Source organism: Otolemur garnettii, unplaced genomic scaffold (genome assembly GCF_000181295.1).
Source record: "Otolemur garnettii isolate 467f Iridium unplaced genomic scaffold, OtoGar3 scaffold00004, whole genome shotgun sequence".
NCBI lineage: Eukaryota > Metazoa > Chordata > Mammalia > Primates > Galagidae > Otolemur > Otolemur garnettii.
Window position 1 is genome coordinate 16046058 of NW_003852399.1, and position 18180 is coordinate 16064237.

Here is an 18180-nt window from a genome sequence, read left to right on the forward strand (position 1 = left end):
AAAAAAAAAAAAAAAAGAAAGATTATATTCCCAACAATTTTTAAGACGTCTATATTTTCTAAGAATATATATTTCCTGAAGTTGAAAATATTATACTATAATAAATACTGCAATAGAAGCACAACAGATCAATTCTTTTTCTGATAGTCTTTCTTCAGATTTATTCTGATTTATTACTCTAAAATTATTTTGGCAAGCCACTCTGTCAAGACAGTTTGGAGTGGACGTTTAGATTCCAAGTCTATTTTCTTCACGGGCCTGCTACCAGTATAAGATGTAAGGTGCTTAATGTGACCACATTCTTCCTGATCTATTTATTCCATGGTATTAATTGAATAAATACCCACTGACATGGGTACATAGATATGCACAAGCAGACAACTGAACCCTGAAAAGGACATATAAGTAATCCTCAAAGATCATGGAGCTCAAAGTTCTATCAGGGTGGAAGATTATTTGCCTAGCTACAAACTAATCCATGAAAATCCATCTTCATCCATGATGGTTTCCAATATTGTACCTAGTAGAGGGAATTCTCTTCCTTTATTCAGACTAAGAAATAATAAGAAATGGGGGGGAGGGAGGAAGATTAATAGGTTCTCACCTAGTGGGCACAATGAAGGGCCCATGTCCTGGGAGAGGAGTTCACCTACAAGTTGGACTTTTCCCGACAAATACAAACAATATAACCTAATCATTTGTACCCTCATATTCATATGAATTATGAAATGAAAAAAAAAAAAAAACAAACAACCCATTATGGAACTCTTCACTTCTTGACTGAAAGAATTTAAAAGCTTTGTTTTTCTTTTATGTGGTACCATCTGTTATGTTCTTTGGAATGACATTATTTTGTAATCCCTACATGAGAACAAGGTTTATAAGGAGGTATATTTTTTCTGGCTTTATTTATTATATGGCATCATTCTATTGGAGTCCAACAAAAACCTAAGCAACAACCGCCACCTATTCATGTACCTGTATCTATTTCCATGCAAACGCTCACATAAAACTTTTGTCTCAGCAAGATCACAATCCAGTTTGACACTATCTTCCCCAATCGCCTGCTCTCTCTCCTCCTCTCCTTTCTTTCTGTAAATAACTTTAGTTATTTGAAACCACAGTAGTCAAGTTTATCCATTGCTTTCCTAAAACATGAATGATTTCCTAGTGAAGGAACATCGTATAGTCCTCCAAACTCATTTCAAATGTTTGATTCCTGGCATCACTCCCAGATTTTCCAATTCATTTGGTCTATACCTGGGAATATGTATAAAGCTCTCCAGGTTATCTGATGAGCAACACTTTGGGAGTTATAAATATAACTGGCTTTGGTTCTAGCGTTTACATGAAGAAAGTTCATATATCAAAATATTTTGCTGTAATATATGTGGAGTAGCAGACTATTAATTCAAAAAATAAAAACACATTAACAGAACGTTGCAGCCTATGTAAGATCTCCTTCTCTGACCTATGTTTAAATCCAAATTTCATCTAAATGATCTACTCACTATTAGGAAATGCTTGAATGAGTAGTAAGCATTTAGAAGTTCATCTGTCCAAAGCACACATCTCCTCTCTCCGTATTTTTCTTCATTTCAGTAAAGAGAAACCAGTTGCTCAAGGATCAAGTCGAGTTCATTCTTGAAGTTGAGTTCCTTATTTCCTTTGTTTTCCACTTTGCATAGAGTTCACCAGCAAATTCTCTGGTCCTTCTTCCAAAATATTTCCAGAACCAATCACTTCTCACAACTATAAATTACCTTGTTCTAAACTACTATCATTTCTCCCTGGATTACTGATGTTGTTTTTGCTGGTAAGCCTGCTTCCACCATGGATAAGTACAAACGACAGTTATTTCTTGCAATTTCTGGAGACTGCTAAATTCAAGATTAAGGCACCAGCATAGTCAGTATGCGTTGAGGGCCTTCTTTCACAAAGCTGCCATCTTTTCAGTGTTAACTTGCATGGTAGAAAGGAAAAATAAAGCCGTTCGAGTTTCTTTTCTGAGGGCATTTATTCCACTTATGAGATCTCTGCCCTCATGACCAATCTGTTTATAATAACTCCTGATACCATAACCTTGGAGGCTAAGACTTTAACATCTGAATTTGAGGGGCACATAAACGATGAGACCATAGCACACCCTGCAGACTATTTCTAATTCAACAACCAACGTGGATTGGATAACATACAAACCTTTTGCAGGTTATTTTTTGGCTCAAAACCTTTTTTTATTTTTGTTATCATATAGTACAAGTAAAACCTAAAGCCCTTACCATGAGTTAGATGGTCCTGTGGTTTGCTGTAATTCGGACGTCTCTGAACTTTTCTCCTGCCACTGTTCCCCTAGCACAATAGCTTTACCGTTGTTTTTCAACTATACCAAGCACGCTTTAACCCACACCCTTTGCTCAGGCTAATATTCTTCTGCTTGAATATTCTTCTTTGCTATAGCCACGTGGCTCTATCCTTTTAGCTTCAGATCTCTGCTAATGTATCACCTTATTGAGAGTCTTCATTTGAAATGCCTGTAAAAATTAGCAAAATTCTTTTCTACCATTTCTCTCCATATCATTAATCAGAATTATTTCTCTTCATAGCAGTAATCACAGCCTGATGTATTATATATTCCAAGTTTATTTCTTTACTCTGTCTTCCCTAGTGGAATGTATAGTGATAGACAGAAGGAACTCTCTCCGTTTAACTCCAGCACCTAGGAGCAACACTTGTCAAATAATAAACGCTCAATAATGATTTTTTTCTTCTAAAAAAAAATTACTAGATTTTTTCAATTATTTTCTATGTAAATCAAGCTAAACTTATTTCTTTTATATTTAATTTCAATTGCTATCATTTGTAATCTAAGAAAAGTGAATATATGTTTCCTTGATTAGGTAATTTTAAATATATTTCCCTTTGTCATGCTGTTTTATCCAAATTCAAGGTTATATTTGATGGTATAATATTAGATAAACATATCTACTTAATGAGCTGAACAATTCTATTCCAACCTTTGCAAACATACTGTGTTCTGGATCATTTTGTCTTAAGAATGAGTTTTTAGAGTCAGATAGACCTAGGGTCAAATCTTAAACCTGCCACTTAATAGTTATATAATTTTGGAAAAATTACTCAATATTTGTAAGCCTCAGTTTCCTCACCTTAAACATTCTGATAATACTAAAAACCTGCATTTAAGACAGTTTTAATAACTAAATTAGATGATGATTGAAAATTAGATGATATTTGTAAAACACTTAGCACAGCACCTGCCCCTAGAAGAGCTCAGTGAACGGCAGTGTAGTAGGAATACACTTCAGAGGTTAAATCAAAGTTTTTAAGAAATGTTAATATTTTTCTACAAATTACCTAATTTTTATATTCAACACTCCCCACCCCCACTGGGCACTGAGAAAATCAGTCTAGATCGATTTAGGCAGAACTCAGTCAATTCTGCATTTGTCAGTTCAAGGTCTCCCTCATACTTTGGCATCAAGACATCAGATGTCAAGAGTGAAAAGCGCGTTCTGTCCTAAGGCATCATCAACTGATGGTGCAGCCGCTGAGCTCTCTCTCTTCCTGCTTCTACCGTCATCAGTGCGATTGGGCATCGACTCCTCATTTTCTAAGCTGAAAGACCTCTTTGCATTTCTTGGTAGCATATTGTGCTCAACCTCATGAGAAATACTTTTTACTTACTCTGTATATGATACTAGTTATACCAAAACTCCCCGTGGCTGGCTCGGTGGCCCCCCAGTTTCCTCACCAACCACACATAACTATTTCTTTCCTACTTCTTTTCCATAAGAATGCATATTTCTATAATTTTTGCTACTTTCCTTAGTTGCAAATTTCTATAAGTTTTACTAACTTCCACATAGAAAGCCAGATGTTCCCTTTGGTTGTCTAATTATTTGGATTCTATCACCCCACCACCACAAACGGGTAAGATGCAAGATCCTGACTTAGAAACCTAAGTAAGAACTTCATTCATTTCATTCTCCTCTTAAGTCATCCAGGGACTGTTTGTCTAGTTTGTTTGGTATCTGCCTAGAATATATTCTTTTATTCTTTTCAATAGGCATAGGATATGGCAGGAATATTAAATCTCTTCCCTCACCCTCGCTTGTAATATGTAATCTAATTAATTCTTTCAATTAGCATTTATAGGAGAGATTTTTTATATGTAGGCTCAAAGCAATAAACAATAAATAGTTCCCATTGTCAGCCTGATGGGATGAAAACTGAATACCAATTAGAAATACGACTTCTGTTTTCATTGTTGCTCTGTTTGTTGTTATTTTCAAATAGAGGCTCAGCGTCATGTTTACATAAAATAATGGAGTAGTGACAAAATTTAAGACAATATTTTTACAACAGTTAGCACTGTGAAGGAGAACAGCCAGGAAAATAACTCAGAATTGGTTTTGAGAGTTCAGGGAAGAAAGCGTTAGAAGAAATGATGTCATATTTAAGGAAAAATTAGATATTTGAAGGATGTAGTTAATAACATTCTATTAGAGGAATAAGGAAGTCAGTAACCTGTCATTTTCTAAAATGTATTATTTTCATATCTCTTTTCTATCTCTGTGTGAGTCTCTGAGAGAACTGCCTATGAAAGCCAATGGGTAAATTTTACGTAATGGGTGGTGCCTATGGCTCAGGGAGTAGGGTGCCGGTTCCATTTGCCCAGAGTGGTGGGTTTGAAACCAGGCCCAGCCAAAACTGCAAAAATAAAATAAATAAATAAATAAAATAATTTGTAAAAAATGAATAAATTTTCAGTAATTTTGAGAGCTGACTGTTCAACATAGCCATTTCTAAAAATTAAATTATAATTAGATCATAATCAAATTACAATAGAATTAACTTATAACCAAAAAGCAATAAATAAAATTTTTCATTTCCTAATTACTTCACTGCCTTTATTGTTATTTGTGCTTCCGAGGTTATATAAATATGAAAATAGTAGAAACAGAGCTGTGAAGAGGCACACTGTGATGTAAAGCCACCATTGTATTGTGGTAGTGCTCCTCTCACTACTCTCCCCACTCCACTTTGAGTGATACCACATTCACAAAACTGTGAATACTGACCATACTGTGGGATTATTTACACCACAGAAATTGGCAGACACTACAAATCCTAGTGTGACTTATTTATTGTTGGACCATTAAAAAAAAAAAAAACTTAAGTAGAAATGGGTTGTATCTATACCCATTATGTTGTGAATAGCACAAAATATTGAAGAGGTATTTTTTCTGGAATTTTAAAGCTATTATTCAATTAAACAAAGAACTTGCTTATACCATTGATAAGCCAGTGACATTATGACATAATTATGTTTTGTTTTGTTTTGTTTTTACTTTTCCCTGTTTTCTAACTTGTTATAAAAAAGAATTGGGCAATATACATTCAGAAAATATTCTTGTTTGTCAATTTTGGCAAAATTTTGGCAAAAAAACAATGAAAGCACTCTATATGAACCAGTTACCTATATGAAATTTACAATCATAAATATTGCATATTCTTTTTTGAATATAGCTGCGTGCTACAGCTCTCGAACATCAAGCATTAGAAAACAGCAGTCTGTGAGCCAAATTGGGCTTGATGCCTGGTTTTGTAAATAGAATTATATTGTGGCAGCTCCATGTCCCTTCATTTACACACGGTCTATGCCTGCCTCTGGACTGCAGTAACAGGATTAGGTAGTTGTGTCAGACATGGTATGCCCCACAAAGCCTAAAATATTTATTACCTACCCCTTTCCAGAAAAAGCTTGTGAATCTCTCTCTATATCAAATAAATTTATTTTTTAGAAAACAATGTATAAGTATATACATTCACCAATTTGAAAGTTGATTGTTAAATATTTTCAAGCACATCAGTGATTTCTTATGTCCATGACACTTATCTGCCTACTCTACTTGTTGTTCACTGGTACTTCTGTTTTTTTATGTTTTGTTTTGTTTGAGACAAAGTCTCATTGTGTTGGCCTGGTTAGAGTGTACAGTGGCATCATCATAGCTCACTGCAACCTCAGACTCCTTGGTCAAGCAATCCTCCTGTCTTAGCCTCACATGTTGCAGGTGGTGTAGGTGTGCACCCTGACACTCAGCAGTTTTTTTCTGTTTTCAGAAGAGAAGGGTTCTGGCTATTATTCAGGCTGGTTTCAGACTCCTAACCTCAAGTGATATGTTCACTTCAGCCTTCCAGAGTGCTAGGATTACAGGTATAAACCCCCATGCCTGGCCTACTAGTTATCTTTTAATTCTCCCCCTTAAAACCACTCTTTAAATGTCCAATTATGTAGGCCTCATAAAACCCTTCAGCTTCTCCCATAATAAGCATCAGAAAAATGAAATGGTTTGTGAAAAGCCACAGAACTTTAACGTGGAGTGTGGACTTTAGCTTTATTGTTTAGCCAAAAACTAATGCTACTAAGAAGCTGACTTTTCACTGTGCCCCAACTCTCTCACTATGGTGTACCAGGCCATATAATTGAGAACACATTATATAGCTATTTTGAAGACATACATATTTGAGTATGAAATTAGTTCCTTGTTCCATTTTATGCTATCTTTGGAGAGAATGTAAGTTTTAGAACAGAGCCCTTTTTGATTAACCACTGTAAAAATTATTCTTCCTCCTTTATTTATGCTTTGGCATCTAATTCAACATTTAGAAAAAATGTATTTAAATTTCCAAATCAACGTATGAAACAAATGACCAAAATTTAAAAATTGTAGTGTCCAAGAAGAGGAGCAATTTGGAGGTTTGTATGATTATTTATATGTGCATGTGTAATTTCTGTTTCCATTTTACATTTTTAGTTTCTGCACTTGGATTTAGATAACACTTTACTTGCTAATTCATTAGACAAATCAGTGGGAACATGCTTTCTAATCTTACTTTTGATATATCATTCACAACAGCAAGAGTTTCGAGTGTTGATAATCAAATTGTCATAATAGGGCTTGACAAACCAGATTTAGGAGGGCCCACACACCATGACTACTTTCAAGCCCTGATTCAATACAAAAGGTTTGATAATTAAAACATAGCAATAATAAGTTCTAGTTTGCTCTGGTGGAGTACAATCAAATGAATCATGACCTTTCAATGAAATAGTGTTTCATCAAAGAATTTTGTTAGCATTACAGAAGCCCTTAATGCCTTTTATTATATTCTTAAATCAACGTAATATTGCTACAATATACTTGGTAAAAAAAGAAAAGAACAATAGCCCCAAATAAATAAAAAATACTTAAATATCCTGATGTTAATTAGAATAAAAATATGAAAAATAACAGTCTGAAATAAAAGTTCTATGTGGTTCTGGTCAGACCCAATTTAAATTTGCTTTTGAGTGAGGAATACTTTGTTCTGTTTTCTTATTAATATATTTTCATTCCTAGTTACATTAAAGTAGTTTTCCTTTGGTTTCACTCTTTTGACTTACCAGTTGCCTTTGTATTTTCATATATTTGAATTCCCTTGAAAGATTCTATATATGAGTAAATATTATTGTCTTGATCATTAATATAAAAAATATTCTCTTTTAAAGATTTCCTAATTCACACTTGCTCTTCATTCTGATCAGTTGTTTTATGCATGTTCTCTAAGTTTTCACCGTTGAATGATCAAGCTTCATTTTATTTTCGTGATTATCTTGGATCTTCTAAGGAATTTGCTTTCTACCTTTTATTCAGCAATGTTAAATAAACTGCAATTAGTGAGTTTGGGTGCTGAATTAGATTATCCCAGTGGTGCTTAAGACAATTTTTTTTTTTTTCACAAAATTTACCTTGTTTATCATGCCTTCTCTTTCAATGGTTTTTTTTAAATAACATCTTAAAGAACGTGTCTTTTTTAAAGGAAAATGTTTCTAGCTTAATAAAGTAGAGATATTCAATAAAATATATTCTTATGACATACAATATTGGATAATTTTTTTTATAATCCATAAAAGAATGACATCATCCTATTTATTTTACTTTATTTTATTCACAGCATCTAACACAAGTATGGATATAAATACATGTTAAATTGTTTTGTTACCTGTTTTTTGTTTTTTTTTTTTTTTTGAGACATGGTCTCACTATGTCACCCTGGATAGAGTGCTATGGCATCACTGCTCACAGCAACCTCCAACTCATGGGCTTAAGCGATTCTCTTGCCTCAGCCTCCCGAGCTGGCACTACGGGCACCCTCCACAGTGCCTGGCTACGTTTTGGTTGCAGTTGTTATTTTTGTTTAGCAGGTCTGAGCTGGACTCAAACCCACCAGCCTCAGTGTATGTGGCTAGTGGCCTACCCACTGGGCTATAGGAGCCAAGCCTGTTTTGTTACTTTCTATATCATTATATATAGGACTGATTTATATGAAGGTAATAATGTCATGATTTATGCTATCTATAATTAAGCTCTTGCTTTTCATTACCATCAAAAATGTGAGAAAAACATTTTAGGAAAGACTTTTTCAAAAAAATTAAAAATAATTTCAGCAACCAATTTTTATTTCCTCAGTTATGTCAATTAGTTGTTCTGATTATATTTCCCCTACATATTTTGGTTGTTTTGACATTCCAAAAGTTCTTACAGTGTATCCACACATAAAAGGAAGGGTGGTTTTATCAAATAAACAATTATTTATATTTCATTTATATTTATGTTTTACATAGCAATGAAATTATGTTGGTGAAAAGTAAAGGGAATAGAAGAAAAATATTCTTCTGGAAAACCTTGAGAATATTATCACAAGGAAGATCCATTAGATCTGAGGGTTAAGTGGATTGATTGTGAATGTGAAGCACTAAATGTAGAAATCATATACTCTACAATCTATGGGATCATACAGTTAATGTATTCTGAAGCAGACTTCTGAGAATGTTGAACATTTGAAACCCACAGACACAAGAATTGTTTTGCTATGAGCAATGTTTCCTTGTCTCTGAATTATTCCTGGTGACTACTGTTCTTAGATAACAAAAAGTTGAATCTGAACTAATTAAACAGAAAATCATGCATTTTATTTCAAGTTTAACGTTTGGTTTTGTTCAATTACAGACCTATATATTTTTGCTAATAACTAAGACAAATTTATTTGCATGATAAGTTAGATTCCTCCAGGGATAAAACGTATGTCCATATAATTTTATGATAATTGTTTATACAGCCCTAAATCTGGCATCCAAATGCACACCAAAAATGAACACGCTTTTTTTTTTTTTTTTAAGAGACAGAGTTTTACTTTTTCACCCTTGGTAGAGTGCTGTGGCATCACAACTCATAGCAACCTCCAGCTCCTGGGCCCAGGCAATTCTTTCCCTCAGCCTCCCGAGTGGCTGGGACTATAGGCACCTGCTATAATGCCCTGCTATTTTTTTTTTGTTGTTGTTGTTGCAGTTTGGCCAGGGCCGGGTTTGAACCTGCCACCCTTGGTATATGGGGCCAGTGCCCTACTCACTGAGCCACAGGTGCCACTCCATACTTTCTTTCTTTCTTTATTTCTTTTTTTTAATTGGCAGAAAGATCTTTCAAGAAGAGAGAGATCAGGAAAGTTTGGTGTTAGAAAGTCATGACTTATGCATTTGCTTTGTGCATAAGACTCTCATGTCTTCACTTTCTCTCTCATTTCTACTTTCACTCTCTGTGGTACTACAACAAGTGAATAAGCTATAGGTGCCTAGGGGTCTATATGAGGCTAAGGACTCCATCAGTCACAAATGGGAAGAGCAGGAAAGGCCTTTTTGCTGGAGACCTCAGAATTTCTGTGTAGAAAAAGTGTAGTGTCTTGTGGATGGTTTAAAAGAAAATACAAAGGAATCTGGAAATAAAAGCTACATTTGTCACGTTAAATAAAATTTCTATCTGTTGTCTTTATAGCATTTAAACCTGTATCAATGATAAGAAAAGATAAAACCATATATAGCTAAAGATAACCAAATACATATTTAAGGGAATTGAGTAACCAGAAGGTGAAAAACCAAACTAAATACCTAAAACAGTTGATATGCACTAATTCAGCCTATGGAAAAGTTACAAGATAAATTTGAAATCTGAAAACAGTTATAAAAGTAATGAGCAATCTTAATGCAATTAGCAATTAATAATTGCTGTAAGATAAAAAGGCTTTCTAGGACTTGAACCATGGTTACAATTCAAAATTCTAATTGAAGACCTGTGAAGAACTTAGACACTGCAGAGAACTTAAGTGTTACTATGGCATATCCAAGAATATCCAGTAGAAGATTGTTAATAATACAGAGGAACGATATGGACATAATTTTCACAGAAGAAATTATAAGAGCCTTGTGGTACAGTTTTGGAAACTGAATGTGCAAATAACAGACATTCCAGCCGTAAAATGAAAGAAACAAATAGTCAAGGAGTAATTAATCACAGAAAACTAAACATCATTTTCTTGATTTAATGAAAATATCAAGTCTTCATATAGAAAACATGCACTATTTTATTGGACTAATAGAGATATTAGAAGTATAACTAAAATTTTCAAATCCTTTTTATTGAGAATATTAAATCCTGATACAAATAATTTGAAAGAAAGAAAAAATGTCCTTAAGTATTTGTTTTGTTTTAAGGGATTTAGAGGGTATGACTGGTGTTTTGTTATGTGGATAAATTGCTTATTCAAGTCAAGTCTTTTCATGTACCTGTCACCTAAATAATGTATAGTGTGCTTAACAGGTAATTGTTCAAATTGAACTTGACTCCCAACTTCTGTCTGTGTGTTTCCAATGCCCATCATACCCTTGTATATGACCTTGTATACCCTCTTTCATAAGTGAGAGTATCTGGTATTTTTTTTTCTGTTTCTGATATACTGAGGATAATGGTCTCCAGTTTCATCTAAGTTGTTGCAAATGATATTGTTCTATTCATTTTTTTATTCCTGAGTTGTATTTCACAATTTCTTTAGCCACTCAAGAATTCATAAGCATTTGGATTGATTTCACATCTTCACAGTTGTAAATTGCAGTGCAATAAACATATAAGTGAAGGTGCCATTTTGTTAATAAGGCTTTGGTTTCTTTGTGTAGATAGCCAGCAATGGACTTCTGGATCAACTGGTAGGGCAACTTTTAGTTCTTTGAGGAACCTCTCTATTGTTTTCTACAGAGTTTGTACTAACTTACATTCCTAGAAAATGTATAAATGCTCCTTTTTCACTGCATGCACACCAAAATCTATTGTTCTGTGACTTTTTAGTAATAACCACTCTGATGTGAGTGAGGTTATATATCTTACTGTACTTCTAACTTTCATTTCCCTGATGATTTGTGATGTTGAACAGATTTCCATATGTTTTTTGGTCATTTGTATATCTTCTACTGTGGAAAGTCAATTAATATCTTTGCCCACTTTTTAATGAGGTTATTTGTATTTATTTTCACTTGTTGATTTGTTTTTGTTCTCTGTAGATTCTGATTATTAGACCTTTGTCTGAGGATCAGATGTGTAGTTTGTGAATACATTCTTCCATAGTTTGTCTATTTGCTCTGTTGGTTATTTCCTTTCTGTGCAGACTTTTTTATTTAATTGTCACTTATTCTTTTTGCTATTATTGTATGTATCTTTGGGATCATACTCATAAATTCTTTGACTAGGGTGTTATCTAGAAGAGTTTGTTAGCACATCAGGTTGGGGAGTGTCCCAACTCAGGGAGCTCATTTCTGTGGACATGTGGATCTCATACAGCACCAGGGGATCTACAGGACTATGAACCTTTGCTCACACTGATCTGCGGGGCCCTTGGCTGGAGGGCTTGCTCTACTTGTCAGGTTACAGCAGTGGGTGCTGTACTACTGGGTGTCTGGGGTTCTGTCCCCACACAGGACCCCAAAGGTTGCTACTGTGTGACCTCTTGAGTTTTGTGGTAAGGAAAGCGACACCTGACTCCCATTCACGGGTGGGGAGTAAGAGTGTCTGTTCTCCTTGTTTCTTCTCTGATCTGCCAAGGGGAAATGTTGAGGCAGCTCCAGTGAAGCTGATCTCTGTGTAGTCCAGGAGCTCCAGACCTGAGAGGTCAGAGTGGTGACACCTGAGGCTAACCAGGAACTAGACTACTGGTTCCCTGTTGAACTCCCTCTCCAACCGCCTCTTCACTAAACAGTCTGCAAGCAGTTCCCTAATAAGCACCAAGACTGAATGATGATCTGCAACCTCCAGGTTGAGCTACAGTGACATAATGGAGTGTGTGGGTCACTGGGACTCCCTCCTTTATTCCTACTCTATACATAGGGGTCTTCCCCAGATGATACCTTCCAATCTTGGTGTGTAGAACTCCCCATTCCCATTTCCTTTGCTCTAAGTGTTTCCCATCAGTTCTCTGATGGTCTACTCCAAGTTGGTCTTCTGTAGGTGAGCATCTACTTGCAGTTTTGATTCTCTCTCAGGGAGTGGCTCTGTTGGCTGCTTCTAGTCTGCCATCTTGGCCCCCTAGAGGGCAATTTTATTTTATATTAATCATGTTATTGGAAAAGCTAGTGTTTGGTCCCCTTAAGTAAGTTACAGAACATTTATTAAAGTTACCAAACAACCAACCTTGTAAACCAATATTTATGTAGGTGTTCATAACTTTAAATAGACTGCTATAATAAAGAATTATATTTATAAAAATAAAAGTTATATAACATGCTTTGAGTATTAAGAGTCTACTAAGTTCGTAATCTTAAAGCCATCCATGTTTTATGTTTTACCAATATCTTAACATGATATTTGTGGGAACTAATACATTTAATTTACCTTGGAAAACATGTACTAAGTATAATTCATGTATAGATAATAATTTATAAAGATATAGAATTCCCTCTTCTTCAAAGATATAAATGCATGCTCCAAATTGGTTCTTATTGACACATTTACATATTATTTATAAATGTATTTTGCAGATTTATGATGGAAAAGACAAAACAACTCATCTACTAGGTGCTTTTACTGGTGCATCTATGCGTGGATTGACACTTAGTAGTACTTCAAATCAGCTCTGGCTAGAGTTTAACTCTGATTCTGAAGGGACAGATGAAGGCTTTCAACTTGTCTATACCAGTAAGTATTTTGGAAAAATAACATGGTCAAACACTGATGCTGGACCCTTATTAAATAATTATGATGCACCAAGGGAAGTAATATCCAACATTTAAAATCAATGTGCAGTCTGTAACACCCTGGTACATATTTAATTTTATTTGATCCTACCAATAACTCCTATAAATTACAGATATTTTAGCCATTATCATTTACAATTGAAACTACCAAGATTCAGAGAGGTTAAGTAATCTATAATTTTGGACTTCTGTATTTTTAAATAGCAATATTCTTCCCATAAAATATTTAACAAATACAACTAACCATTTCTTTGAATAAAAATTTAGTGTTTGAGTTCCTATCCATGATTGCATAAATGCACACAATTCCTATCAGTGATTATTGTTGGTCAGTCATTAATGATACCTGGATGGTTTCAGTTAATTTCACACTAAAGGGTAACTAAACCTTTTAGTGTATCATGATTTTGTGTGAATAAATTCAAACATATCTATTTCATTATGCTGAAGTCAACTATTTTGGCAATTAGATCAGTAAAAGTTTAACGAATAAGAACCAAAGATATATGGGTTGCATCAGCTATTATATGAAATAGATGAATTTATTTTATCTGTCATAATGTAAGGAATATACTAATTATATCAATTAACAATAAATTATATTCAAATAATATACTACATACAGTAATATAATAATATAGTTGTCTGTTTTAAATTGCACACGAACTTTATGAACACCTGTATTTATTTTCTACTCTGTGTAAGACACTGTAGTAAAATGCACATAAAACAGATGTTACTAGTTGTGTCTAATGAATTTATAATGTATCAGATCAAGTAGATTTTTGGAGTTCAGAATACTTTTTAAAACTATATAACAAAATAAATTTAGTAGCAATACTCTGAAATCTTTACTGATAGATAGTTGAGAACATCCAACCCCTATCAGTTTTTTCAAGAAGTCAAGTGAATGGAAACTATTACAGAAACTTGGGAGTTAAAAAATGTTTACAGATTCAAAGGTAATCACTTGCAATCTTAACGGTAATTTGGATCAAATCATCATTTGCGAAAACATTCTATTTTAATGATATGAGAGAGAGAATATAGGAGAGTACGACGATTTGTTGCCTGTAAACATCCTTCCTTATCCATGATAGTGAGGGATCTGTTTATTTCAAGGTGGTTTTATTATCTGTGTTAAAAATCTTACATCATTAACTATACATAAATTAACAAAATAAATGCTGAATACATATTTTTAAATACTCAGAACTGTGTGTACAATGTTATTTCAATGTGAAATCCTACCAAAGACAACGAAAGTCCAAGCAAATTGTATTTACAGGTATTACTATAATAATGAGTGATGGACAAAAAGGAATGGTGCTGGGTATTATTGTTCAAATATAATTAATATGATCTCCTCAGAAGAGCAAACATTTATTTAAACCTGTTTTCTTCTTTCATTTTCTAACAGCGCTAACAATTTTAAAGTCATAATGCCATTCATGGCGTGATGTTTACGGAATAACCCCCCACACACACACACACACCTTTTGTGTTCTTCATTATTTTGTATTTCTTCTTGTCTAAAATGTTTGAGTAAACCTAGACTTTCTTTACACATGTGTGTAACTTGAGATTACTGATGCCAAGATAAATAAGCATTATGAGACAGACCCAGATTTAAAACTAGATGAGGTGCTCAAGTGTATGGAATGAGTAAAATCATTGACTTTATTTTCAATTGTGTGAGCTATAGGATGTCTTTAAAAGAGAAACATTTGAAGATATTCTTCCTTTCTTAATGATTCTACTTGTTCATTATAGGATGTGTGTTTTCATGAAAATTATAACCTATGAAATTGGGAAAAGTATAAAAGCAATTAGTTTATTTTTTAAAGGGGCAAATTCATATCTATAAATATTTACCCATTTCAGAACTTGAACTAAAATGTTTCAGCTTCAGATCTAGAACTGCAAGTTTATAGTATATTTTCAAAGTGTCTTTGGATGTCATGAAGTCAGTAAATGATCTTACAATTTTGTGAACAACAACTGTTTTCTGAGTTGTATTCTGTTGGGTAGAGCCCTAGAAGTAGTTACACATCCTTTATTACTTGTGTTTGTTCCTAAGTATGACTTCTCACTTTTATAGTGGCAACTCTTATCCATAGCTGAGTTTCACACAGGAGGTAGAAGTAAAGGTAGGTTGCTGGTTCACAGAAAAAAATGGTGGGAAGTATTTCAGACAAAGAAATTAGGATGAGGAGAGACAGAGACTAGGAGGATCATATGAAACACATCAAGGACAATAATTTATTTTAAACTAATTTCACATGCCCAGATTATTCTCAAAATTCTAGTCTCAGAAAGAAATTGACCTTTTTTGACCAACCTTATATCTGATGACATCTGCCCTGTCAATGATAGACACACTGTATCTTGTTATCTATTGTATTGACTTAGATACACTTGTCTGATTATTTTCAGTTTTAGGTAGATATAATTGCATTAGCCTGAGATAAAATGAAGAAATATGTTAGAACAGGTTTTTAAAATACTTTTTATTGCAACTGTCTTATTGGTCTGTTTATCATATAATTGCTAGGTATAGCAAATGGACTAGTGGAAACAGTGGATGAAATTTTGCTTTTGGCTTCAAGTAACAAAGAACCTCACTTTGGCTTTAAAAATCAGGATTAATTTAATTCATATAAGAAAATATGAGGAGAGATAAAGTAGGAAGAGTTTGATTCAACTACTCAATAAAGTCAACAAGTTGGCGACTGTCACTACACGTTCATTTGGGAAGAAAGGAGAAATGAGTTGTGCCAACTATATATGCCCTTTTGGTTAGAATGCAAAATCATTCCCAGGAGCCACCATAAGACAGCCCTTTATCTCTCTCTGTTGGAAACTGGGCCATATGGTTATGTCTTAGTTTTCTAGCAAGATAAGCTGTAAAATTAAATATGTGGCAGACTACATCATTGGTTCAGCTACAGCTCATCATGATATATTACATGATATGGTTAGCTTATATCTGCAAACAAAATCAGGTTTTTGTTAGCAAGAAAGAAGAGAAGAAAAGATATTGAGAAGATAATTTTCAGTGCTTTCTACAATGAATAGCTATCACAGATATCCAAAAATAATTAAGACCAAATATATTGCATTGATACAAGCTTCCATAACTAATGGTATCATAAAAGCCAAGCAACTCCTGACTCCTGAGTGCTTAGAAAGGAAAATCATTTGGTTCACCCATCATTAATAACTTCAGCTCTACTGACAGTGCTAAGAAGATCTTTACCCTCTCTTGATTTCTCACACCAATAAAATATACATATAGATAGATAGATAGGTAGGTAGGTAGATAGATAGATAGATAGATATAAGGAGGGAGAAGGAGAGAGAGAGATTCCATTCCTTTATGTTTCTAAAACACATGAAATGTGTTCATCCTGTGTTTAGAATTGTCAAGAAAATATCTCATTTAGTCCCTTGGGAGGGATAGCCTCCTTTCTTAAAATAATTTTTTTCAGTCAACTCTAGTTTGATTAGACGATTAAAGGCTAATTTGTGGGTGCATATACTGCTTGAATGTAAAATATCAGTGTGATAAACTTAATCAGGCCTTGACTATCATTAAGGAATTTCATTGCTTTCTCATCCCTTTCGCATCTCAGAATCCAACTTCTTCATTGGTTCAAGACATTTTTCCTTGTTCTTCTCAAACAATGGCTATCAGTTACTCTTACCCTTGAGAAATCTGAATCTAGCCCCCAATAAGGACCTAAATAGGGAAAATTTTCAGGACTCTATACAACACAAATCTGTTGTTTATTTTCCTTTAATAGAAACCCTTAAAGGTATAGCTGTCCTTGCTAGAGAATACAAGGGATTAAGGTGAGAGAAAATTACCATTTCCTACTACAGTTGAGAGAACAGATCAGAAATTAAGATTATAATATAGTATTCTTTCTGAAACGTCACTCTGCTCTGGATAACTTCGTACTAGAATTCAGCAAAACCCAATAGGATATTCTAACTAAACTCTGTTTAATCTCTCAAGACACATATCAAGAATATATGTCTAGGACAGCGGCACCTATGGCTCAAGGAGTAGGGCACTGGCCCCATATACTGGAAATGGCAGATTCAAACCTGGCCCTGGCCAAAAACTGCCAAAAAAAAAAAAAAATAATAATAATACATGTCTAAGTTTGTTATATTTTACTGTCTCTCTCTGTAAAGTTAAAGTGTAGGGATATCATTTCTGTTCGGTGACCTGGAATGTCTTCTCTTTTACTTTTCTACTGGAACTTAGTAAATTATTTATTATTGAAATAATTCATCCTGTCATAGGTTTAAATTTGATCTTTTCTCAGTGAAATGTATGTGTTCTGAGGATAATGAGAACAGTGAATAAGGCAAATTTTCTGCCCAGAATCACCTAACTTTTTAGTGTAGCAAGACAGAAAAGAAACCTATGAACAAAATATACGAGAGCACTACATTGAATTTAAAGCAGGGCAGTACAGCAGATGGGACTACTGTAGCTAGTGTGTTCAGAGACACCATCTTAAGAGGAAGTGCCTCCTGACTTAATGCCTGAAAAAGAAGGACAATCACATACAGATTTGGGGGCAGAGGGTTCAAAGCAGAAAGACTGGCAAGTCTAAATCTACTTTAGATTGAGTTGTAGGACTGGAGCTCAGTGAGCAAGTAAAATGGAACAAAATGGGAGATAAAGTTCAAAACCAGGTAGTGGCTATGTGGACTATAGTATGGGGCTTGGATTTAATTTGAAAACCATGCAGAGACCTTTAACATTATTATAACATTTAATATAAGATTTAAAAGTAATAATAGGTAATATTTATCTGCTCCCTACTAAGGGCAAGCCAGAAAAGATATATTATCCCTGGGGAGAAAAGGAGGAAATAGGAAGCATGGAAAAGTTACCTTACTTCCAAGGTTATCATATCATGGGAATTGAACTGAGGGCCTCTGCTTATCTTTCTTTCCTTCTCTCTTTTCTCTTTTCTCTTCTCTTCTCCTCTCCTCTCCTCTCCTCTCCTCTCCTCTCCTCTCCTCTC

The 18180-nt window shown here is 34.2% G+C and overlaps 1 protein-coding gene across 2 annotated transcripts in view; it reads left to right on the plus strand.

Annotated features, from left to right (window-relative positions):
- CSMD3 (CUB and Sushi multiple domains 3) overlaps nucleotides 1-18180 on the plus strand; it is a 1080374-nt gene that overhangs the window by 766182 nt on the left and 296012 nt on the right. For both annotated transcript variants that reach the window (XM_003782396.2, XM_003782397.2), the window contains one exon: nucleotides 12917-13073. In XM_003782396.2, the coding sequence (XP_003782444.1) occupies nucleotides 12917-13073 (157 nt within the window). The remainder of the gene's footprint in view (nucleotides 1-12916; nucleotides 13074-18180) is intronic.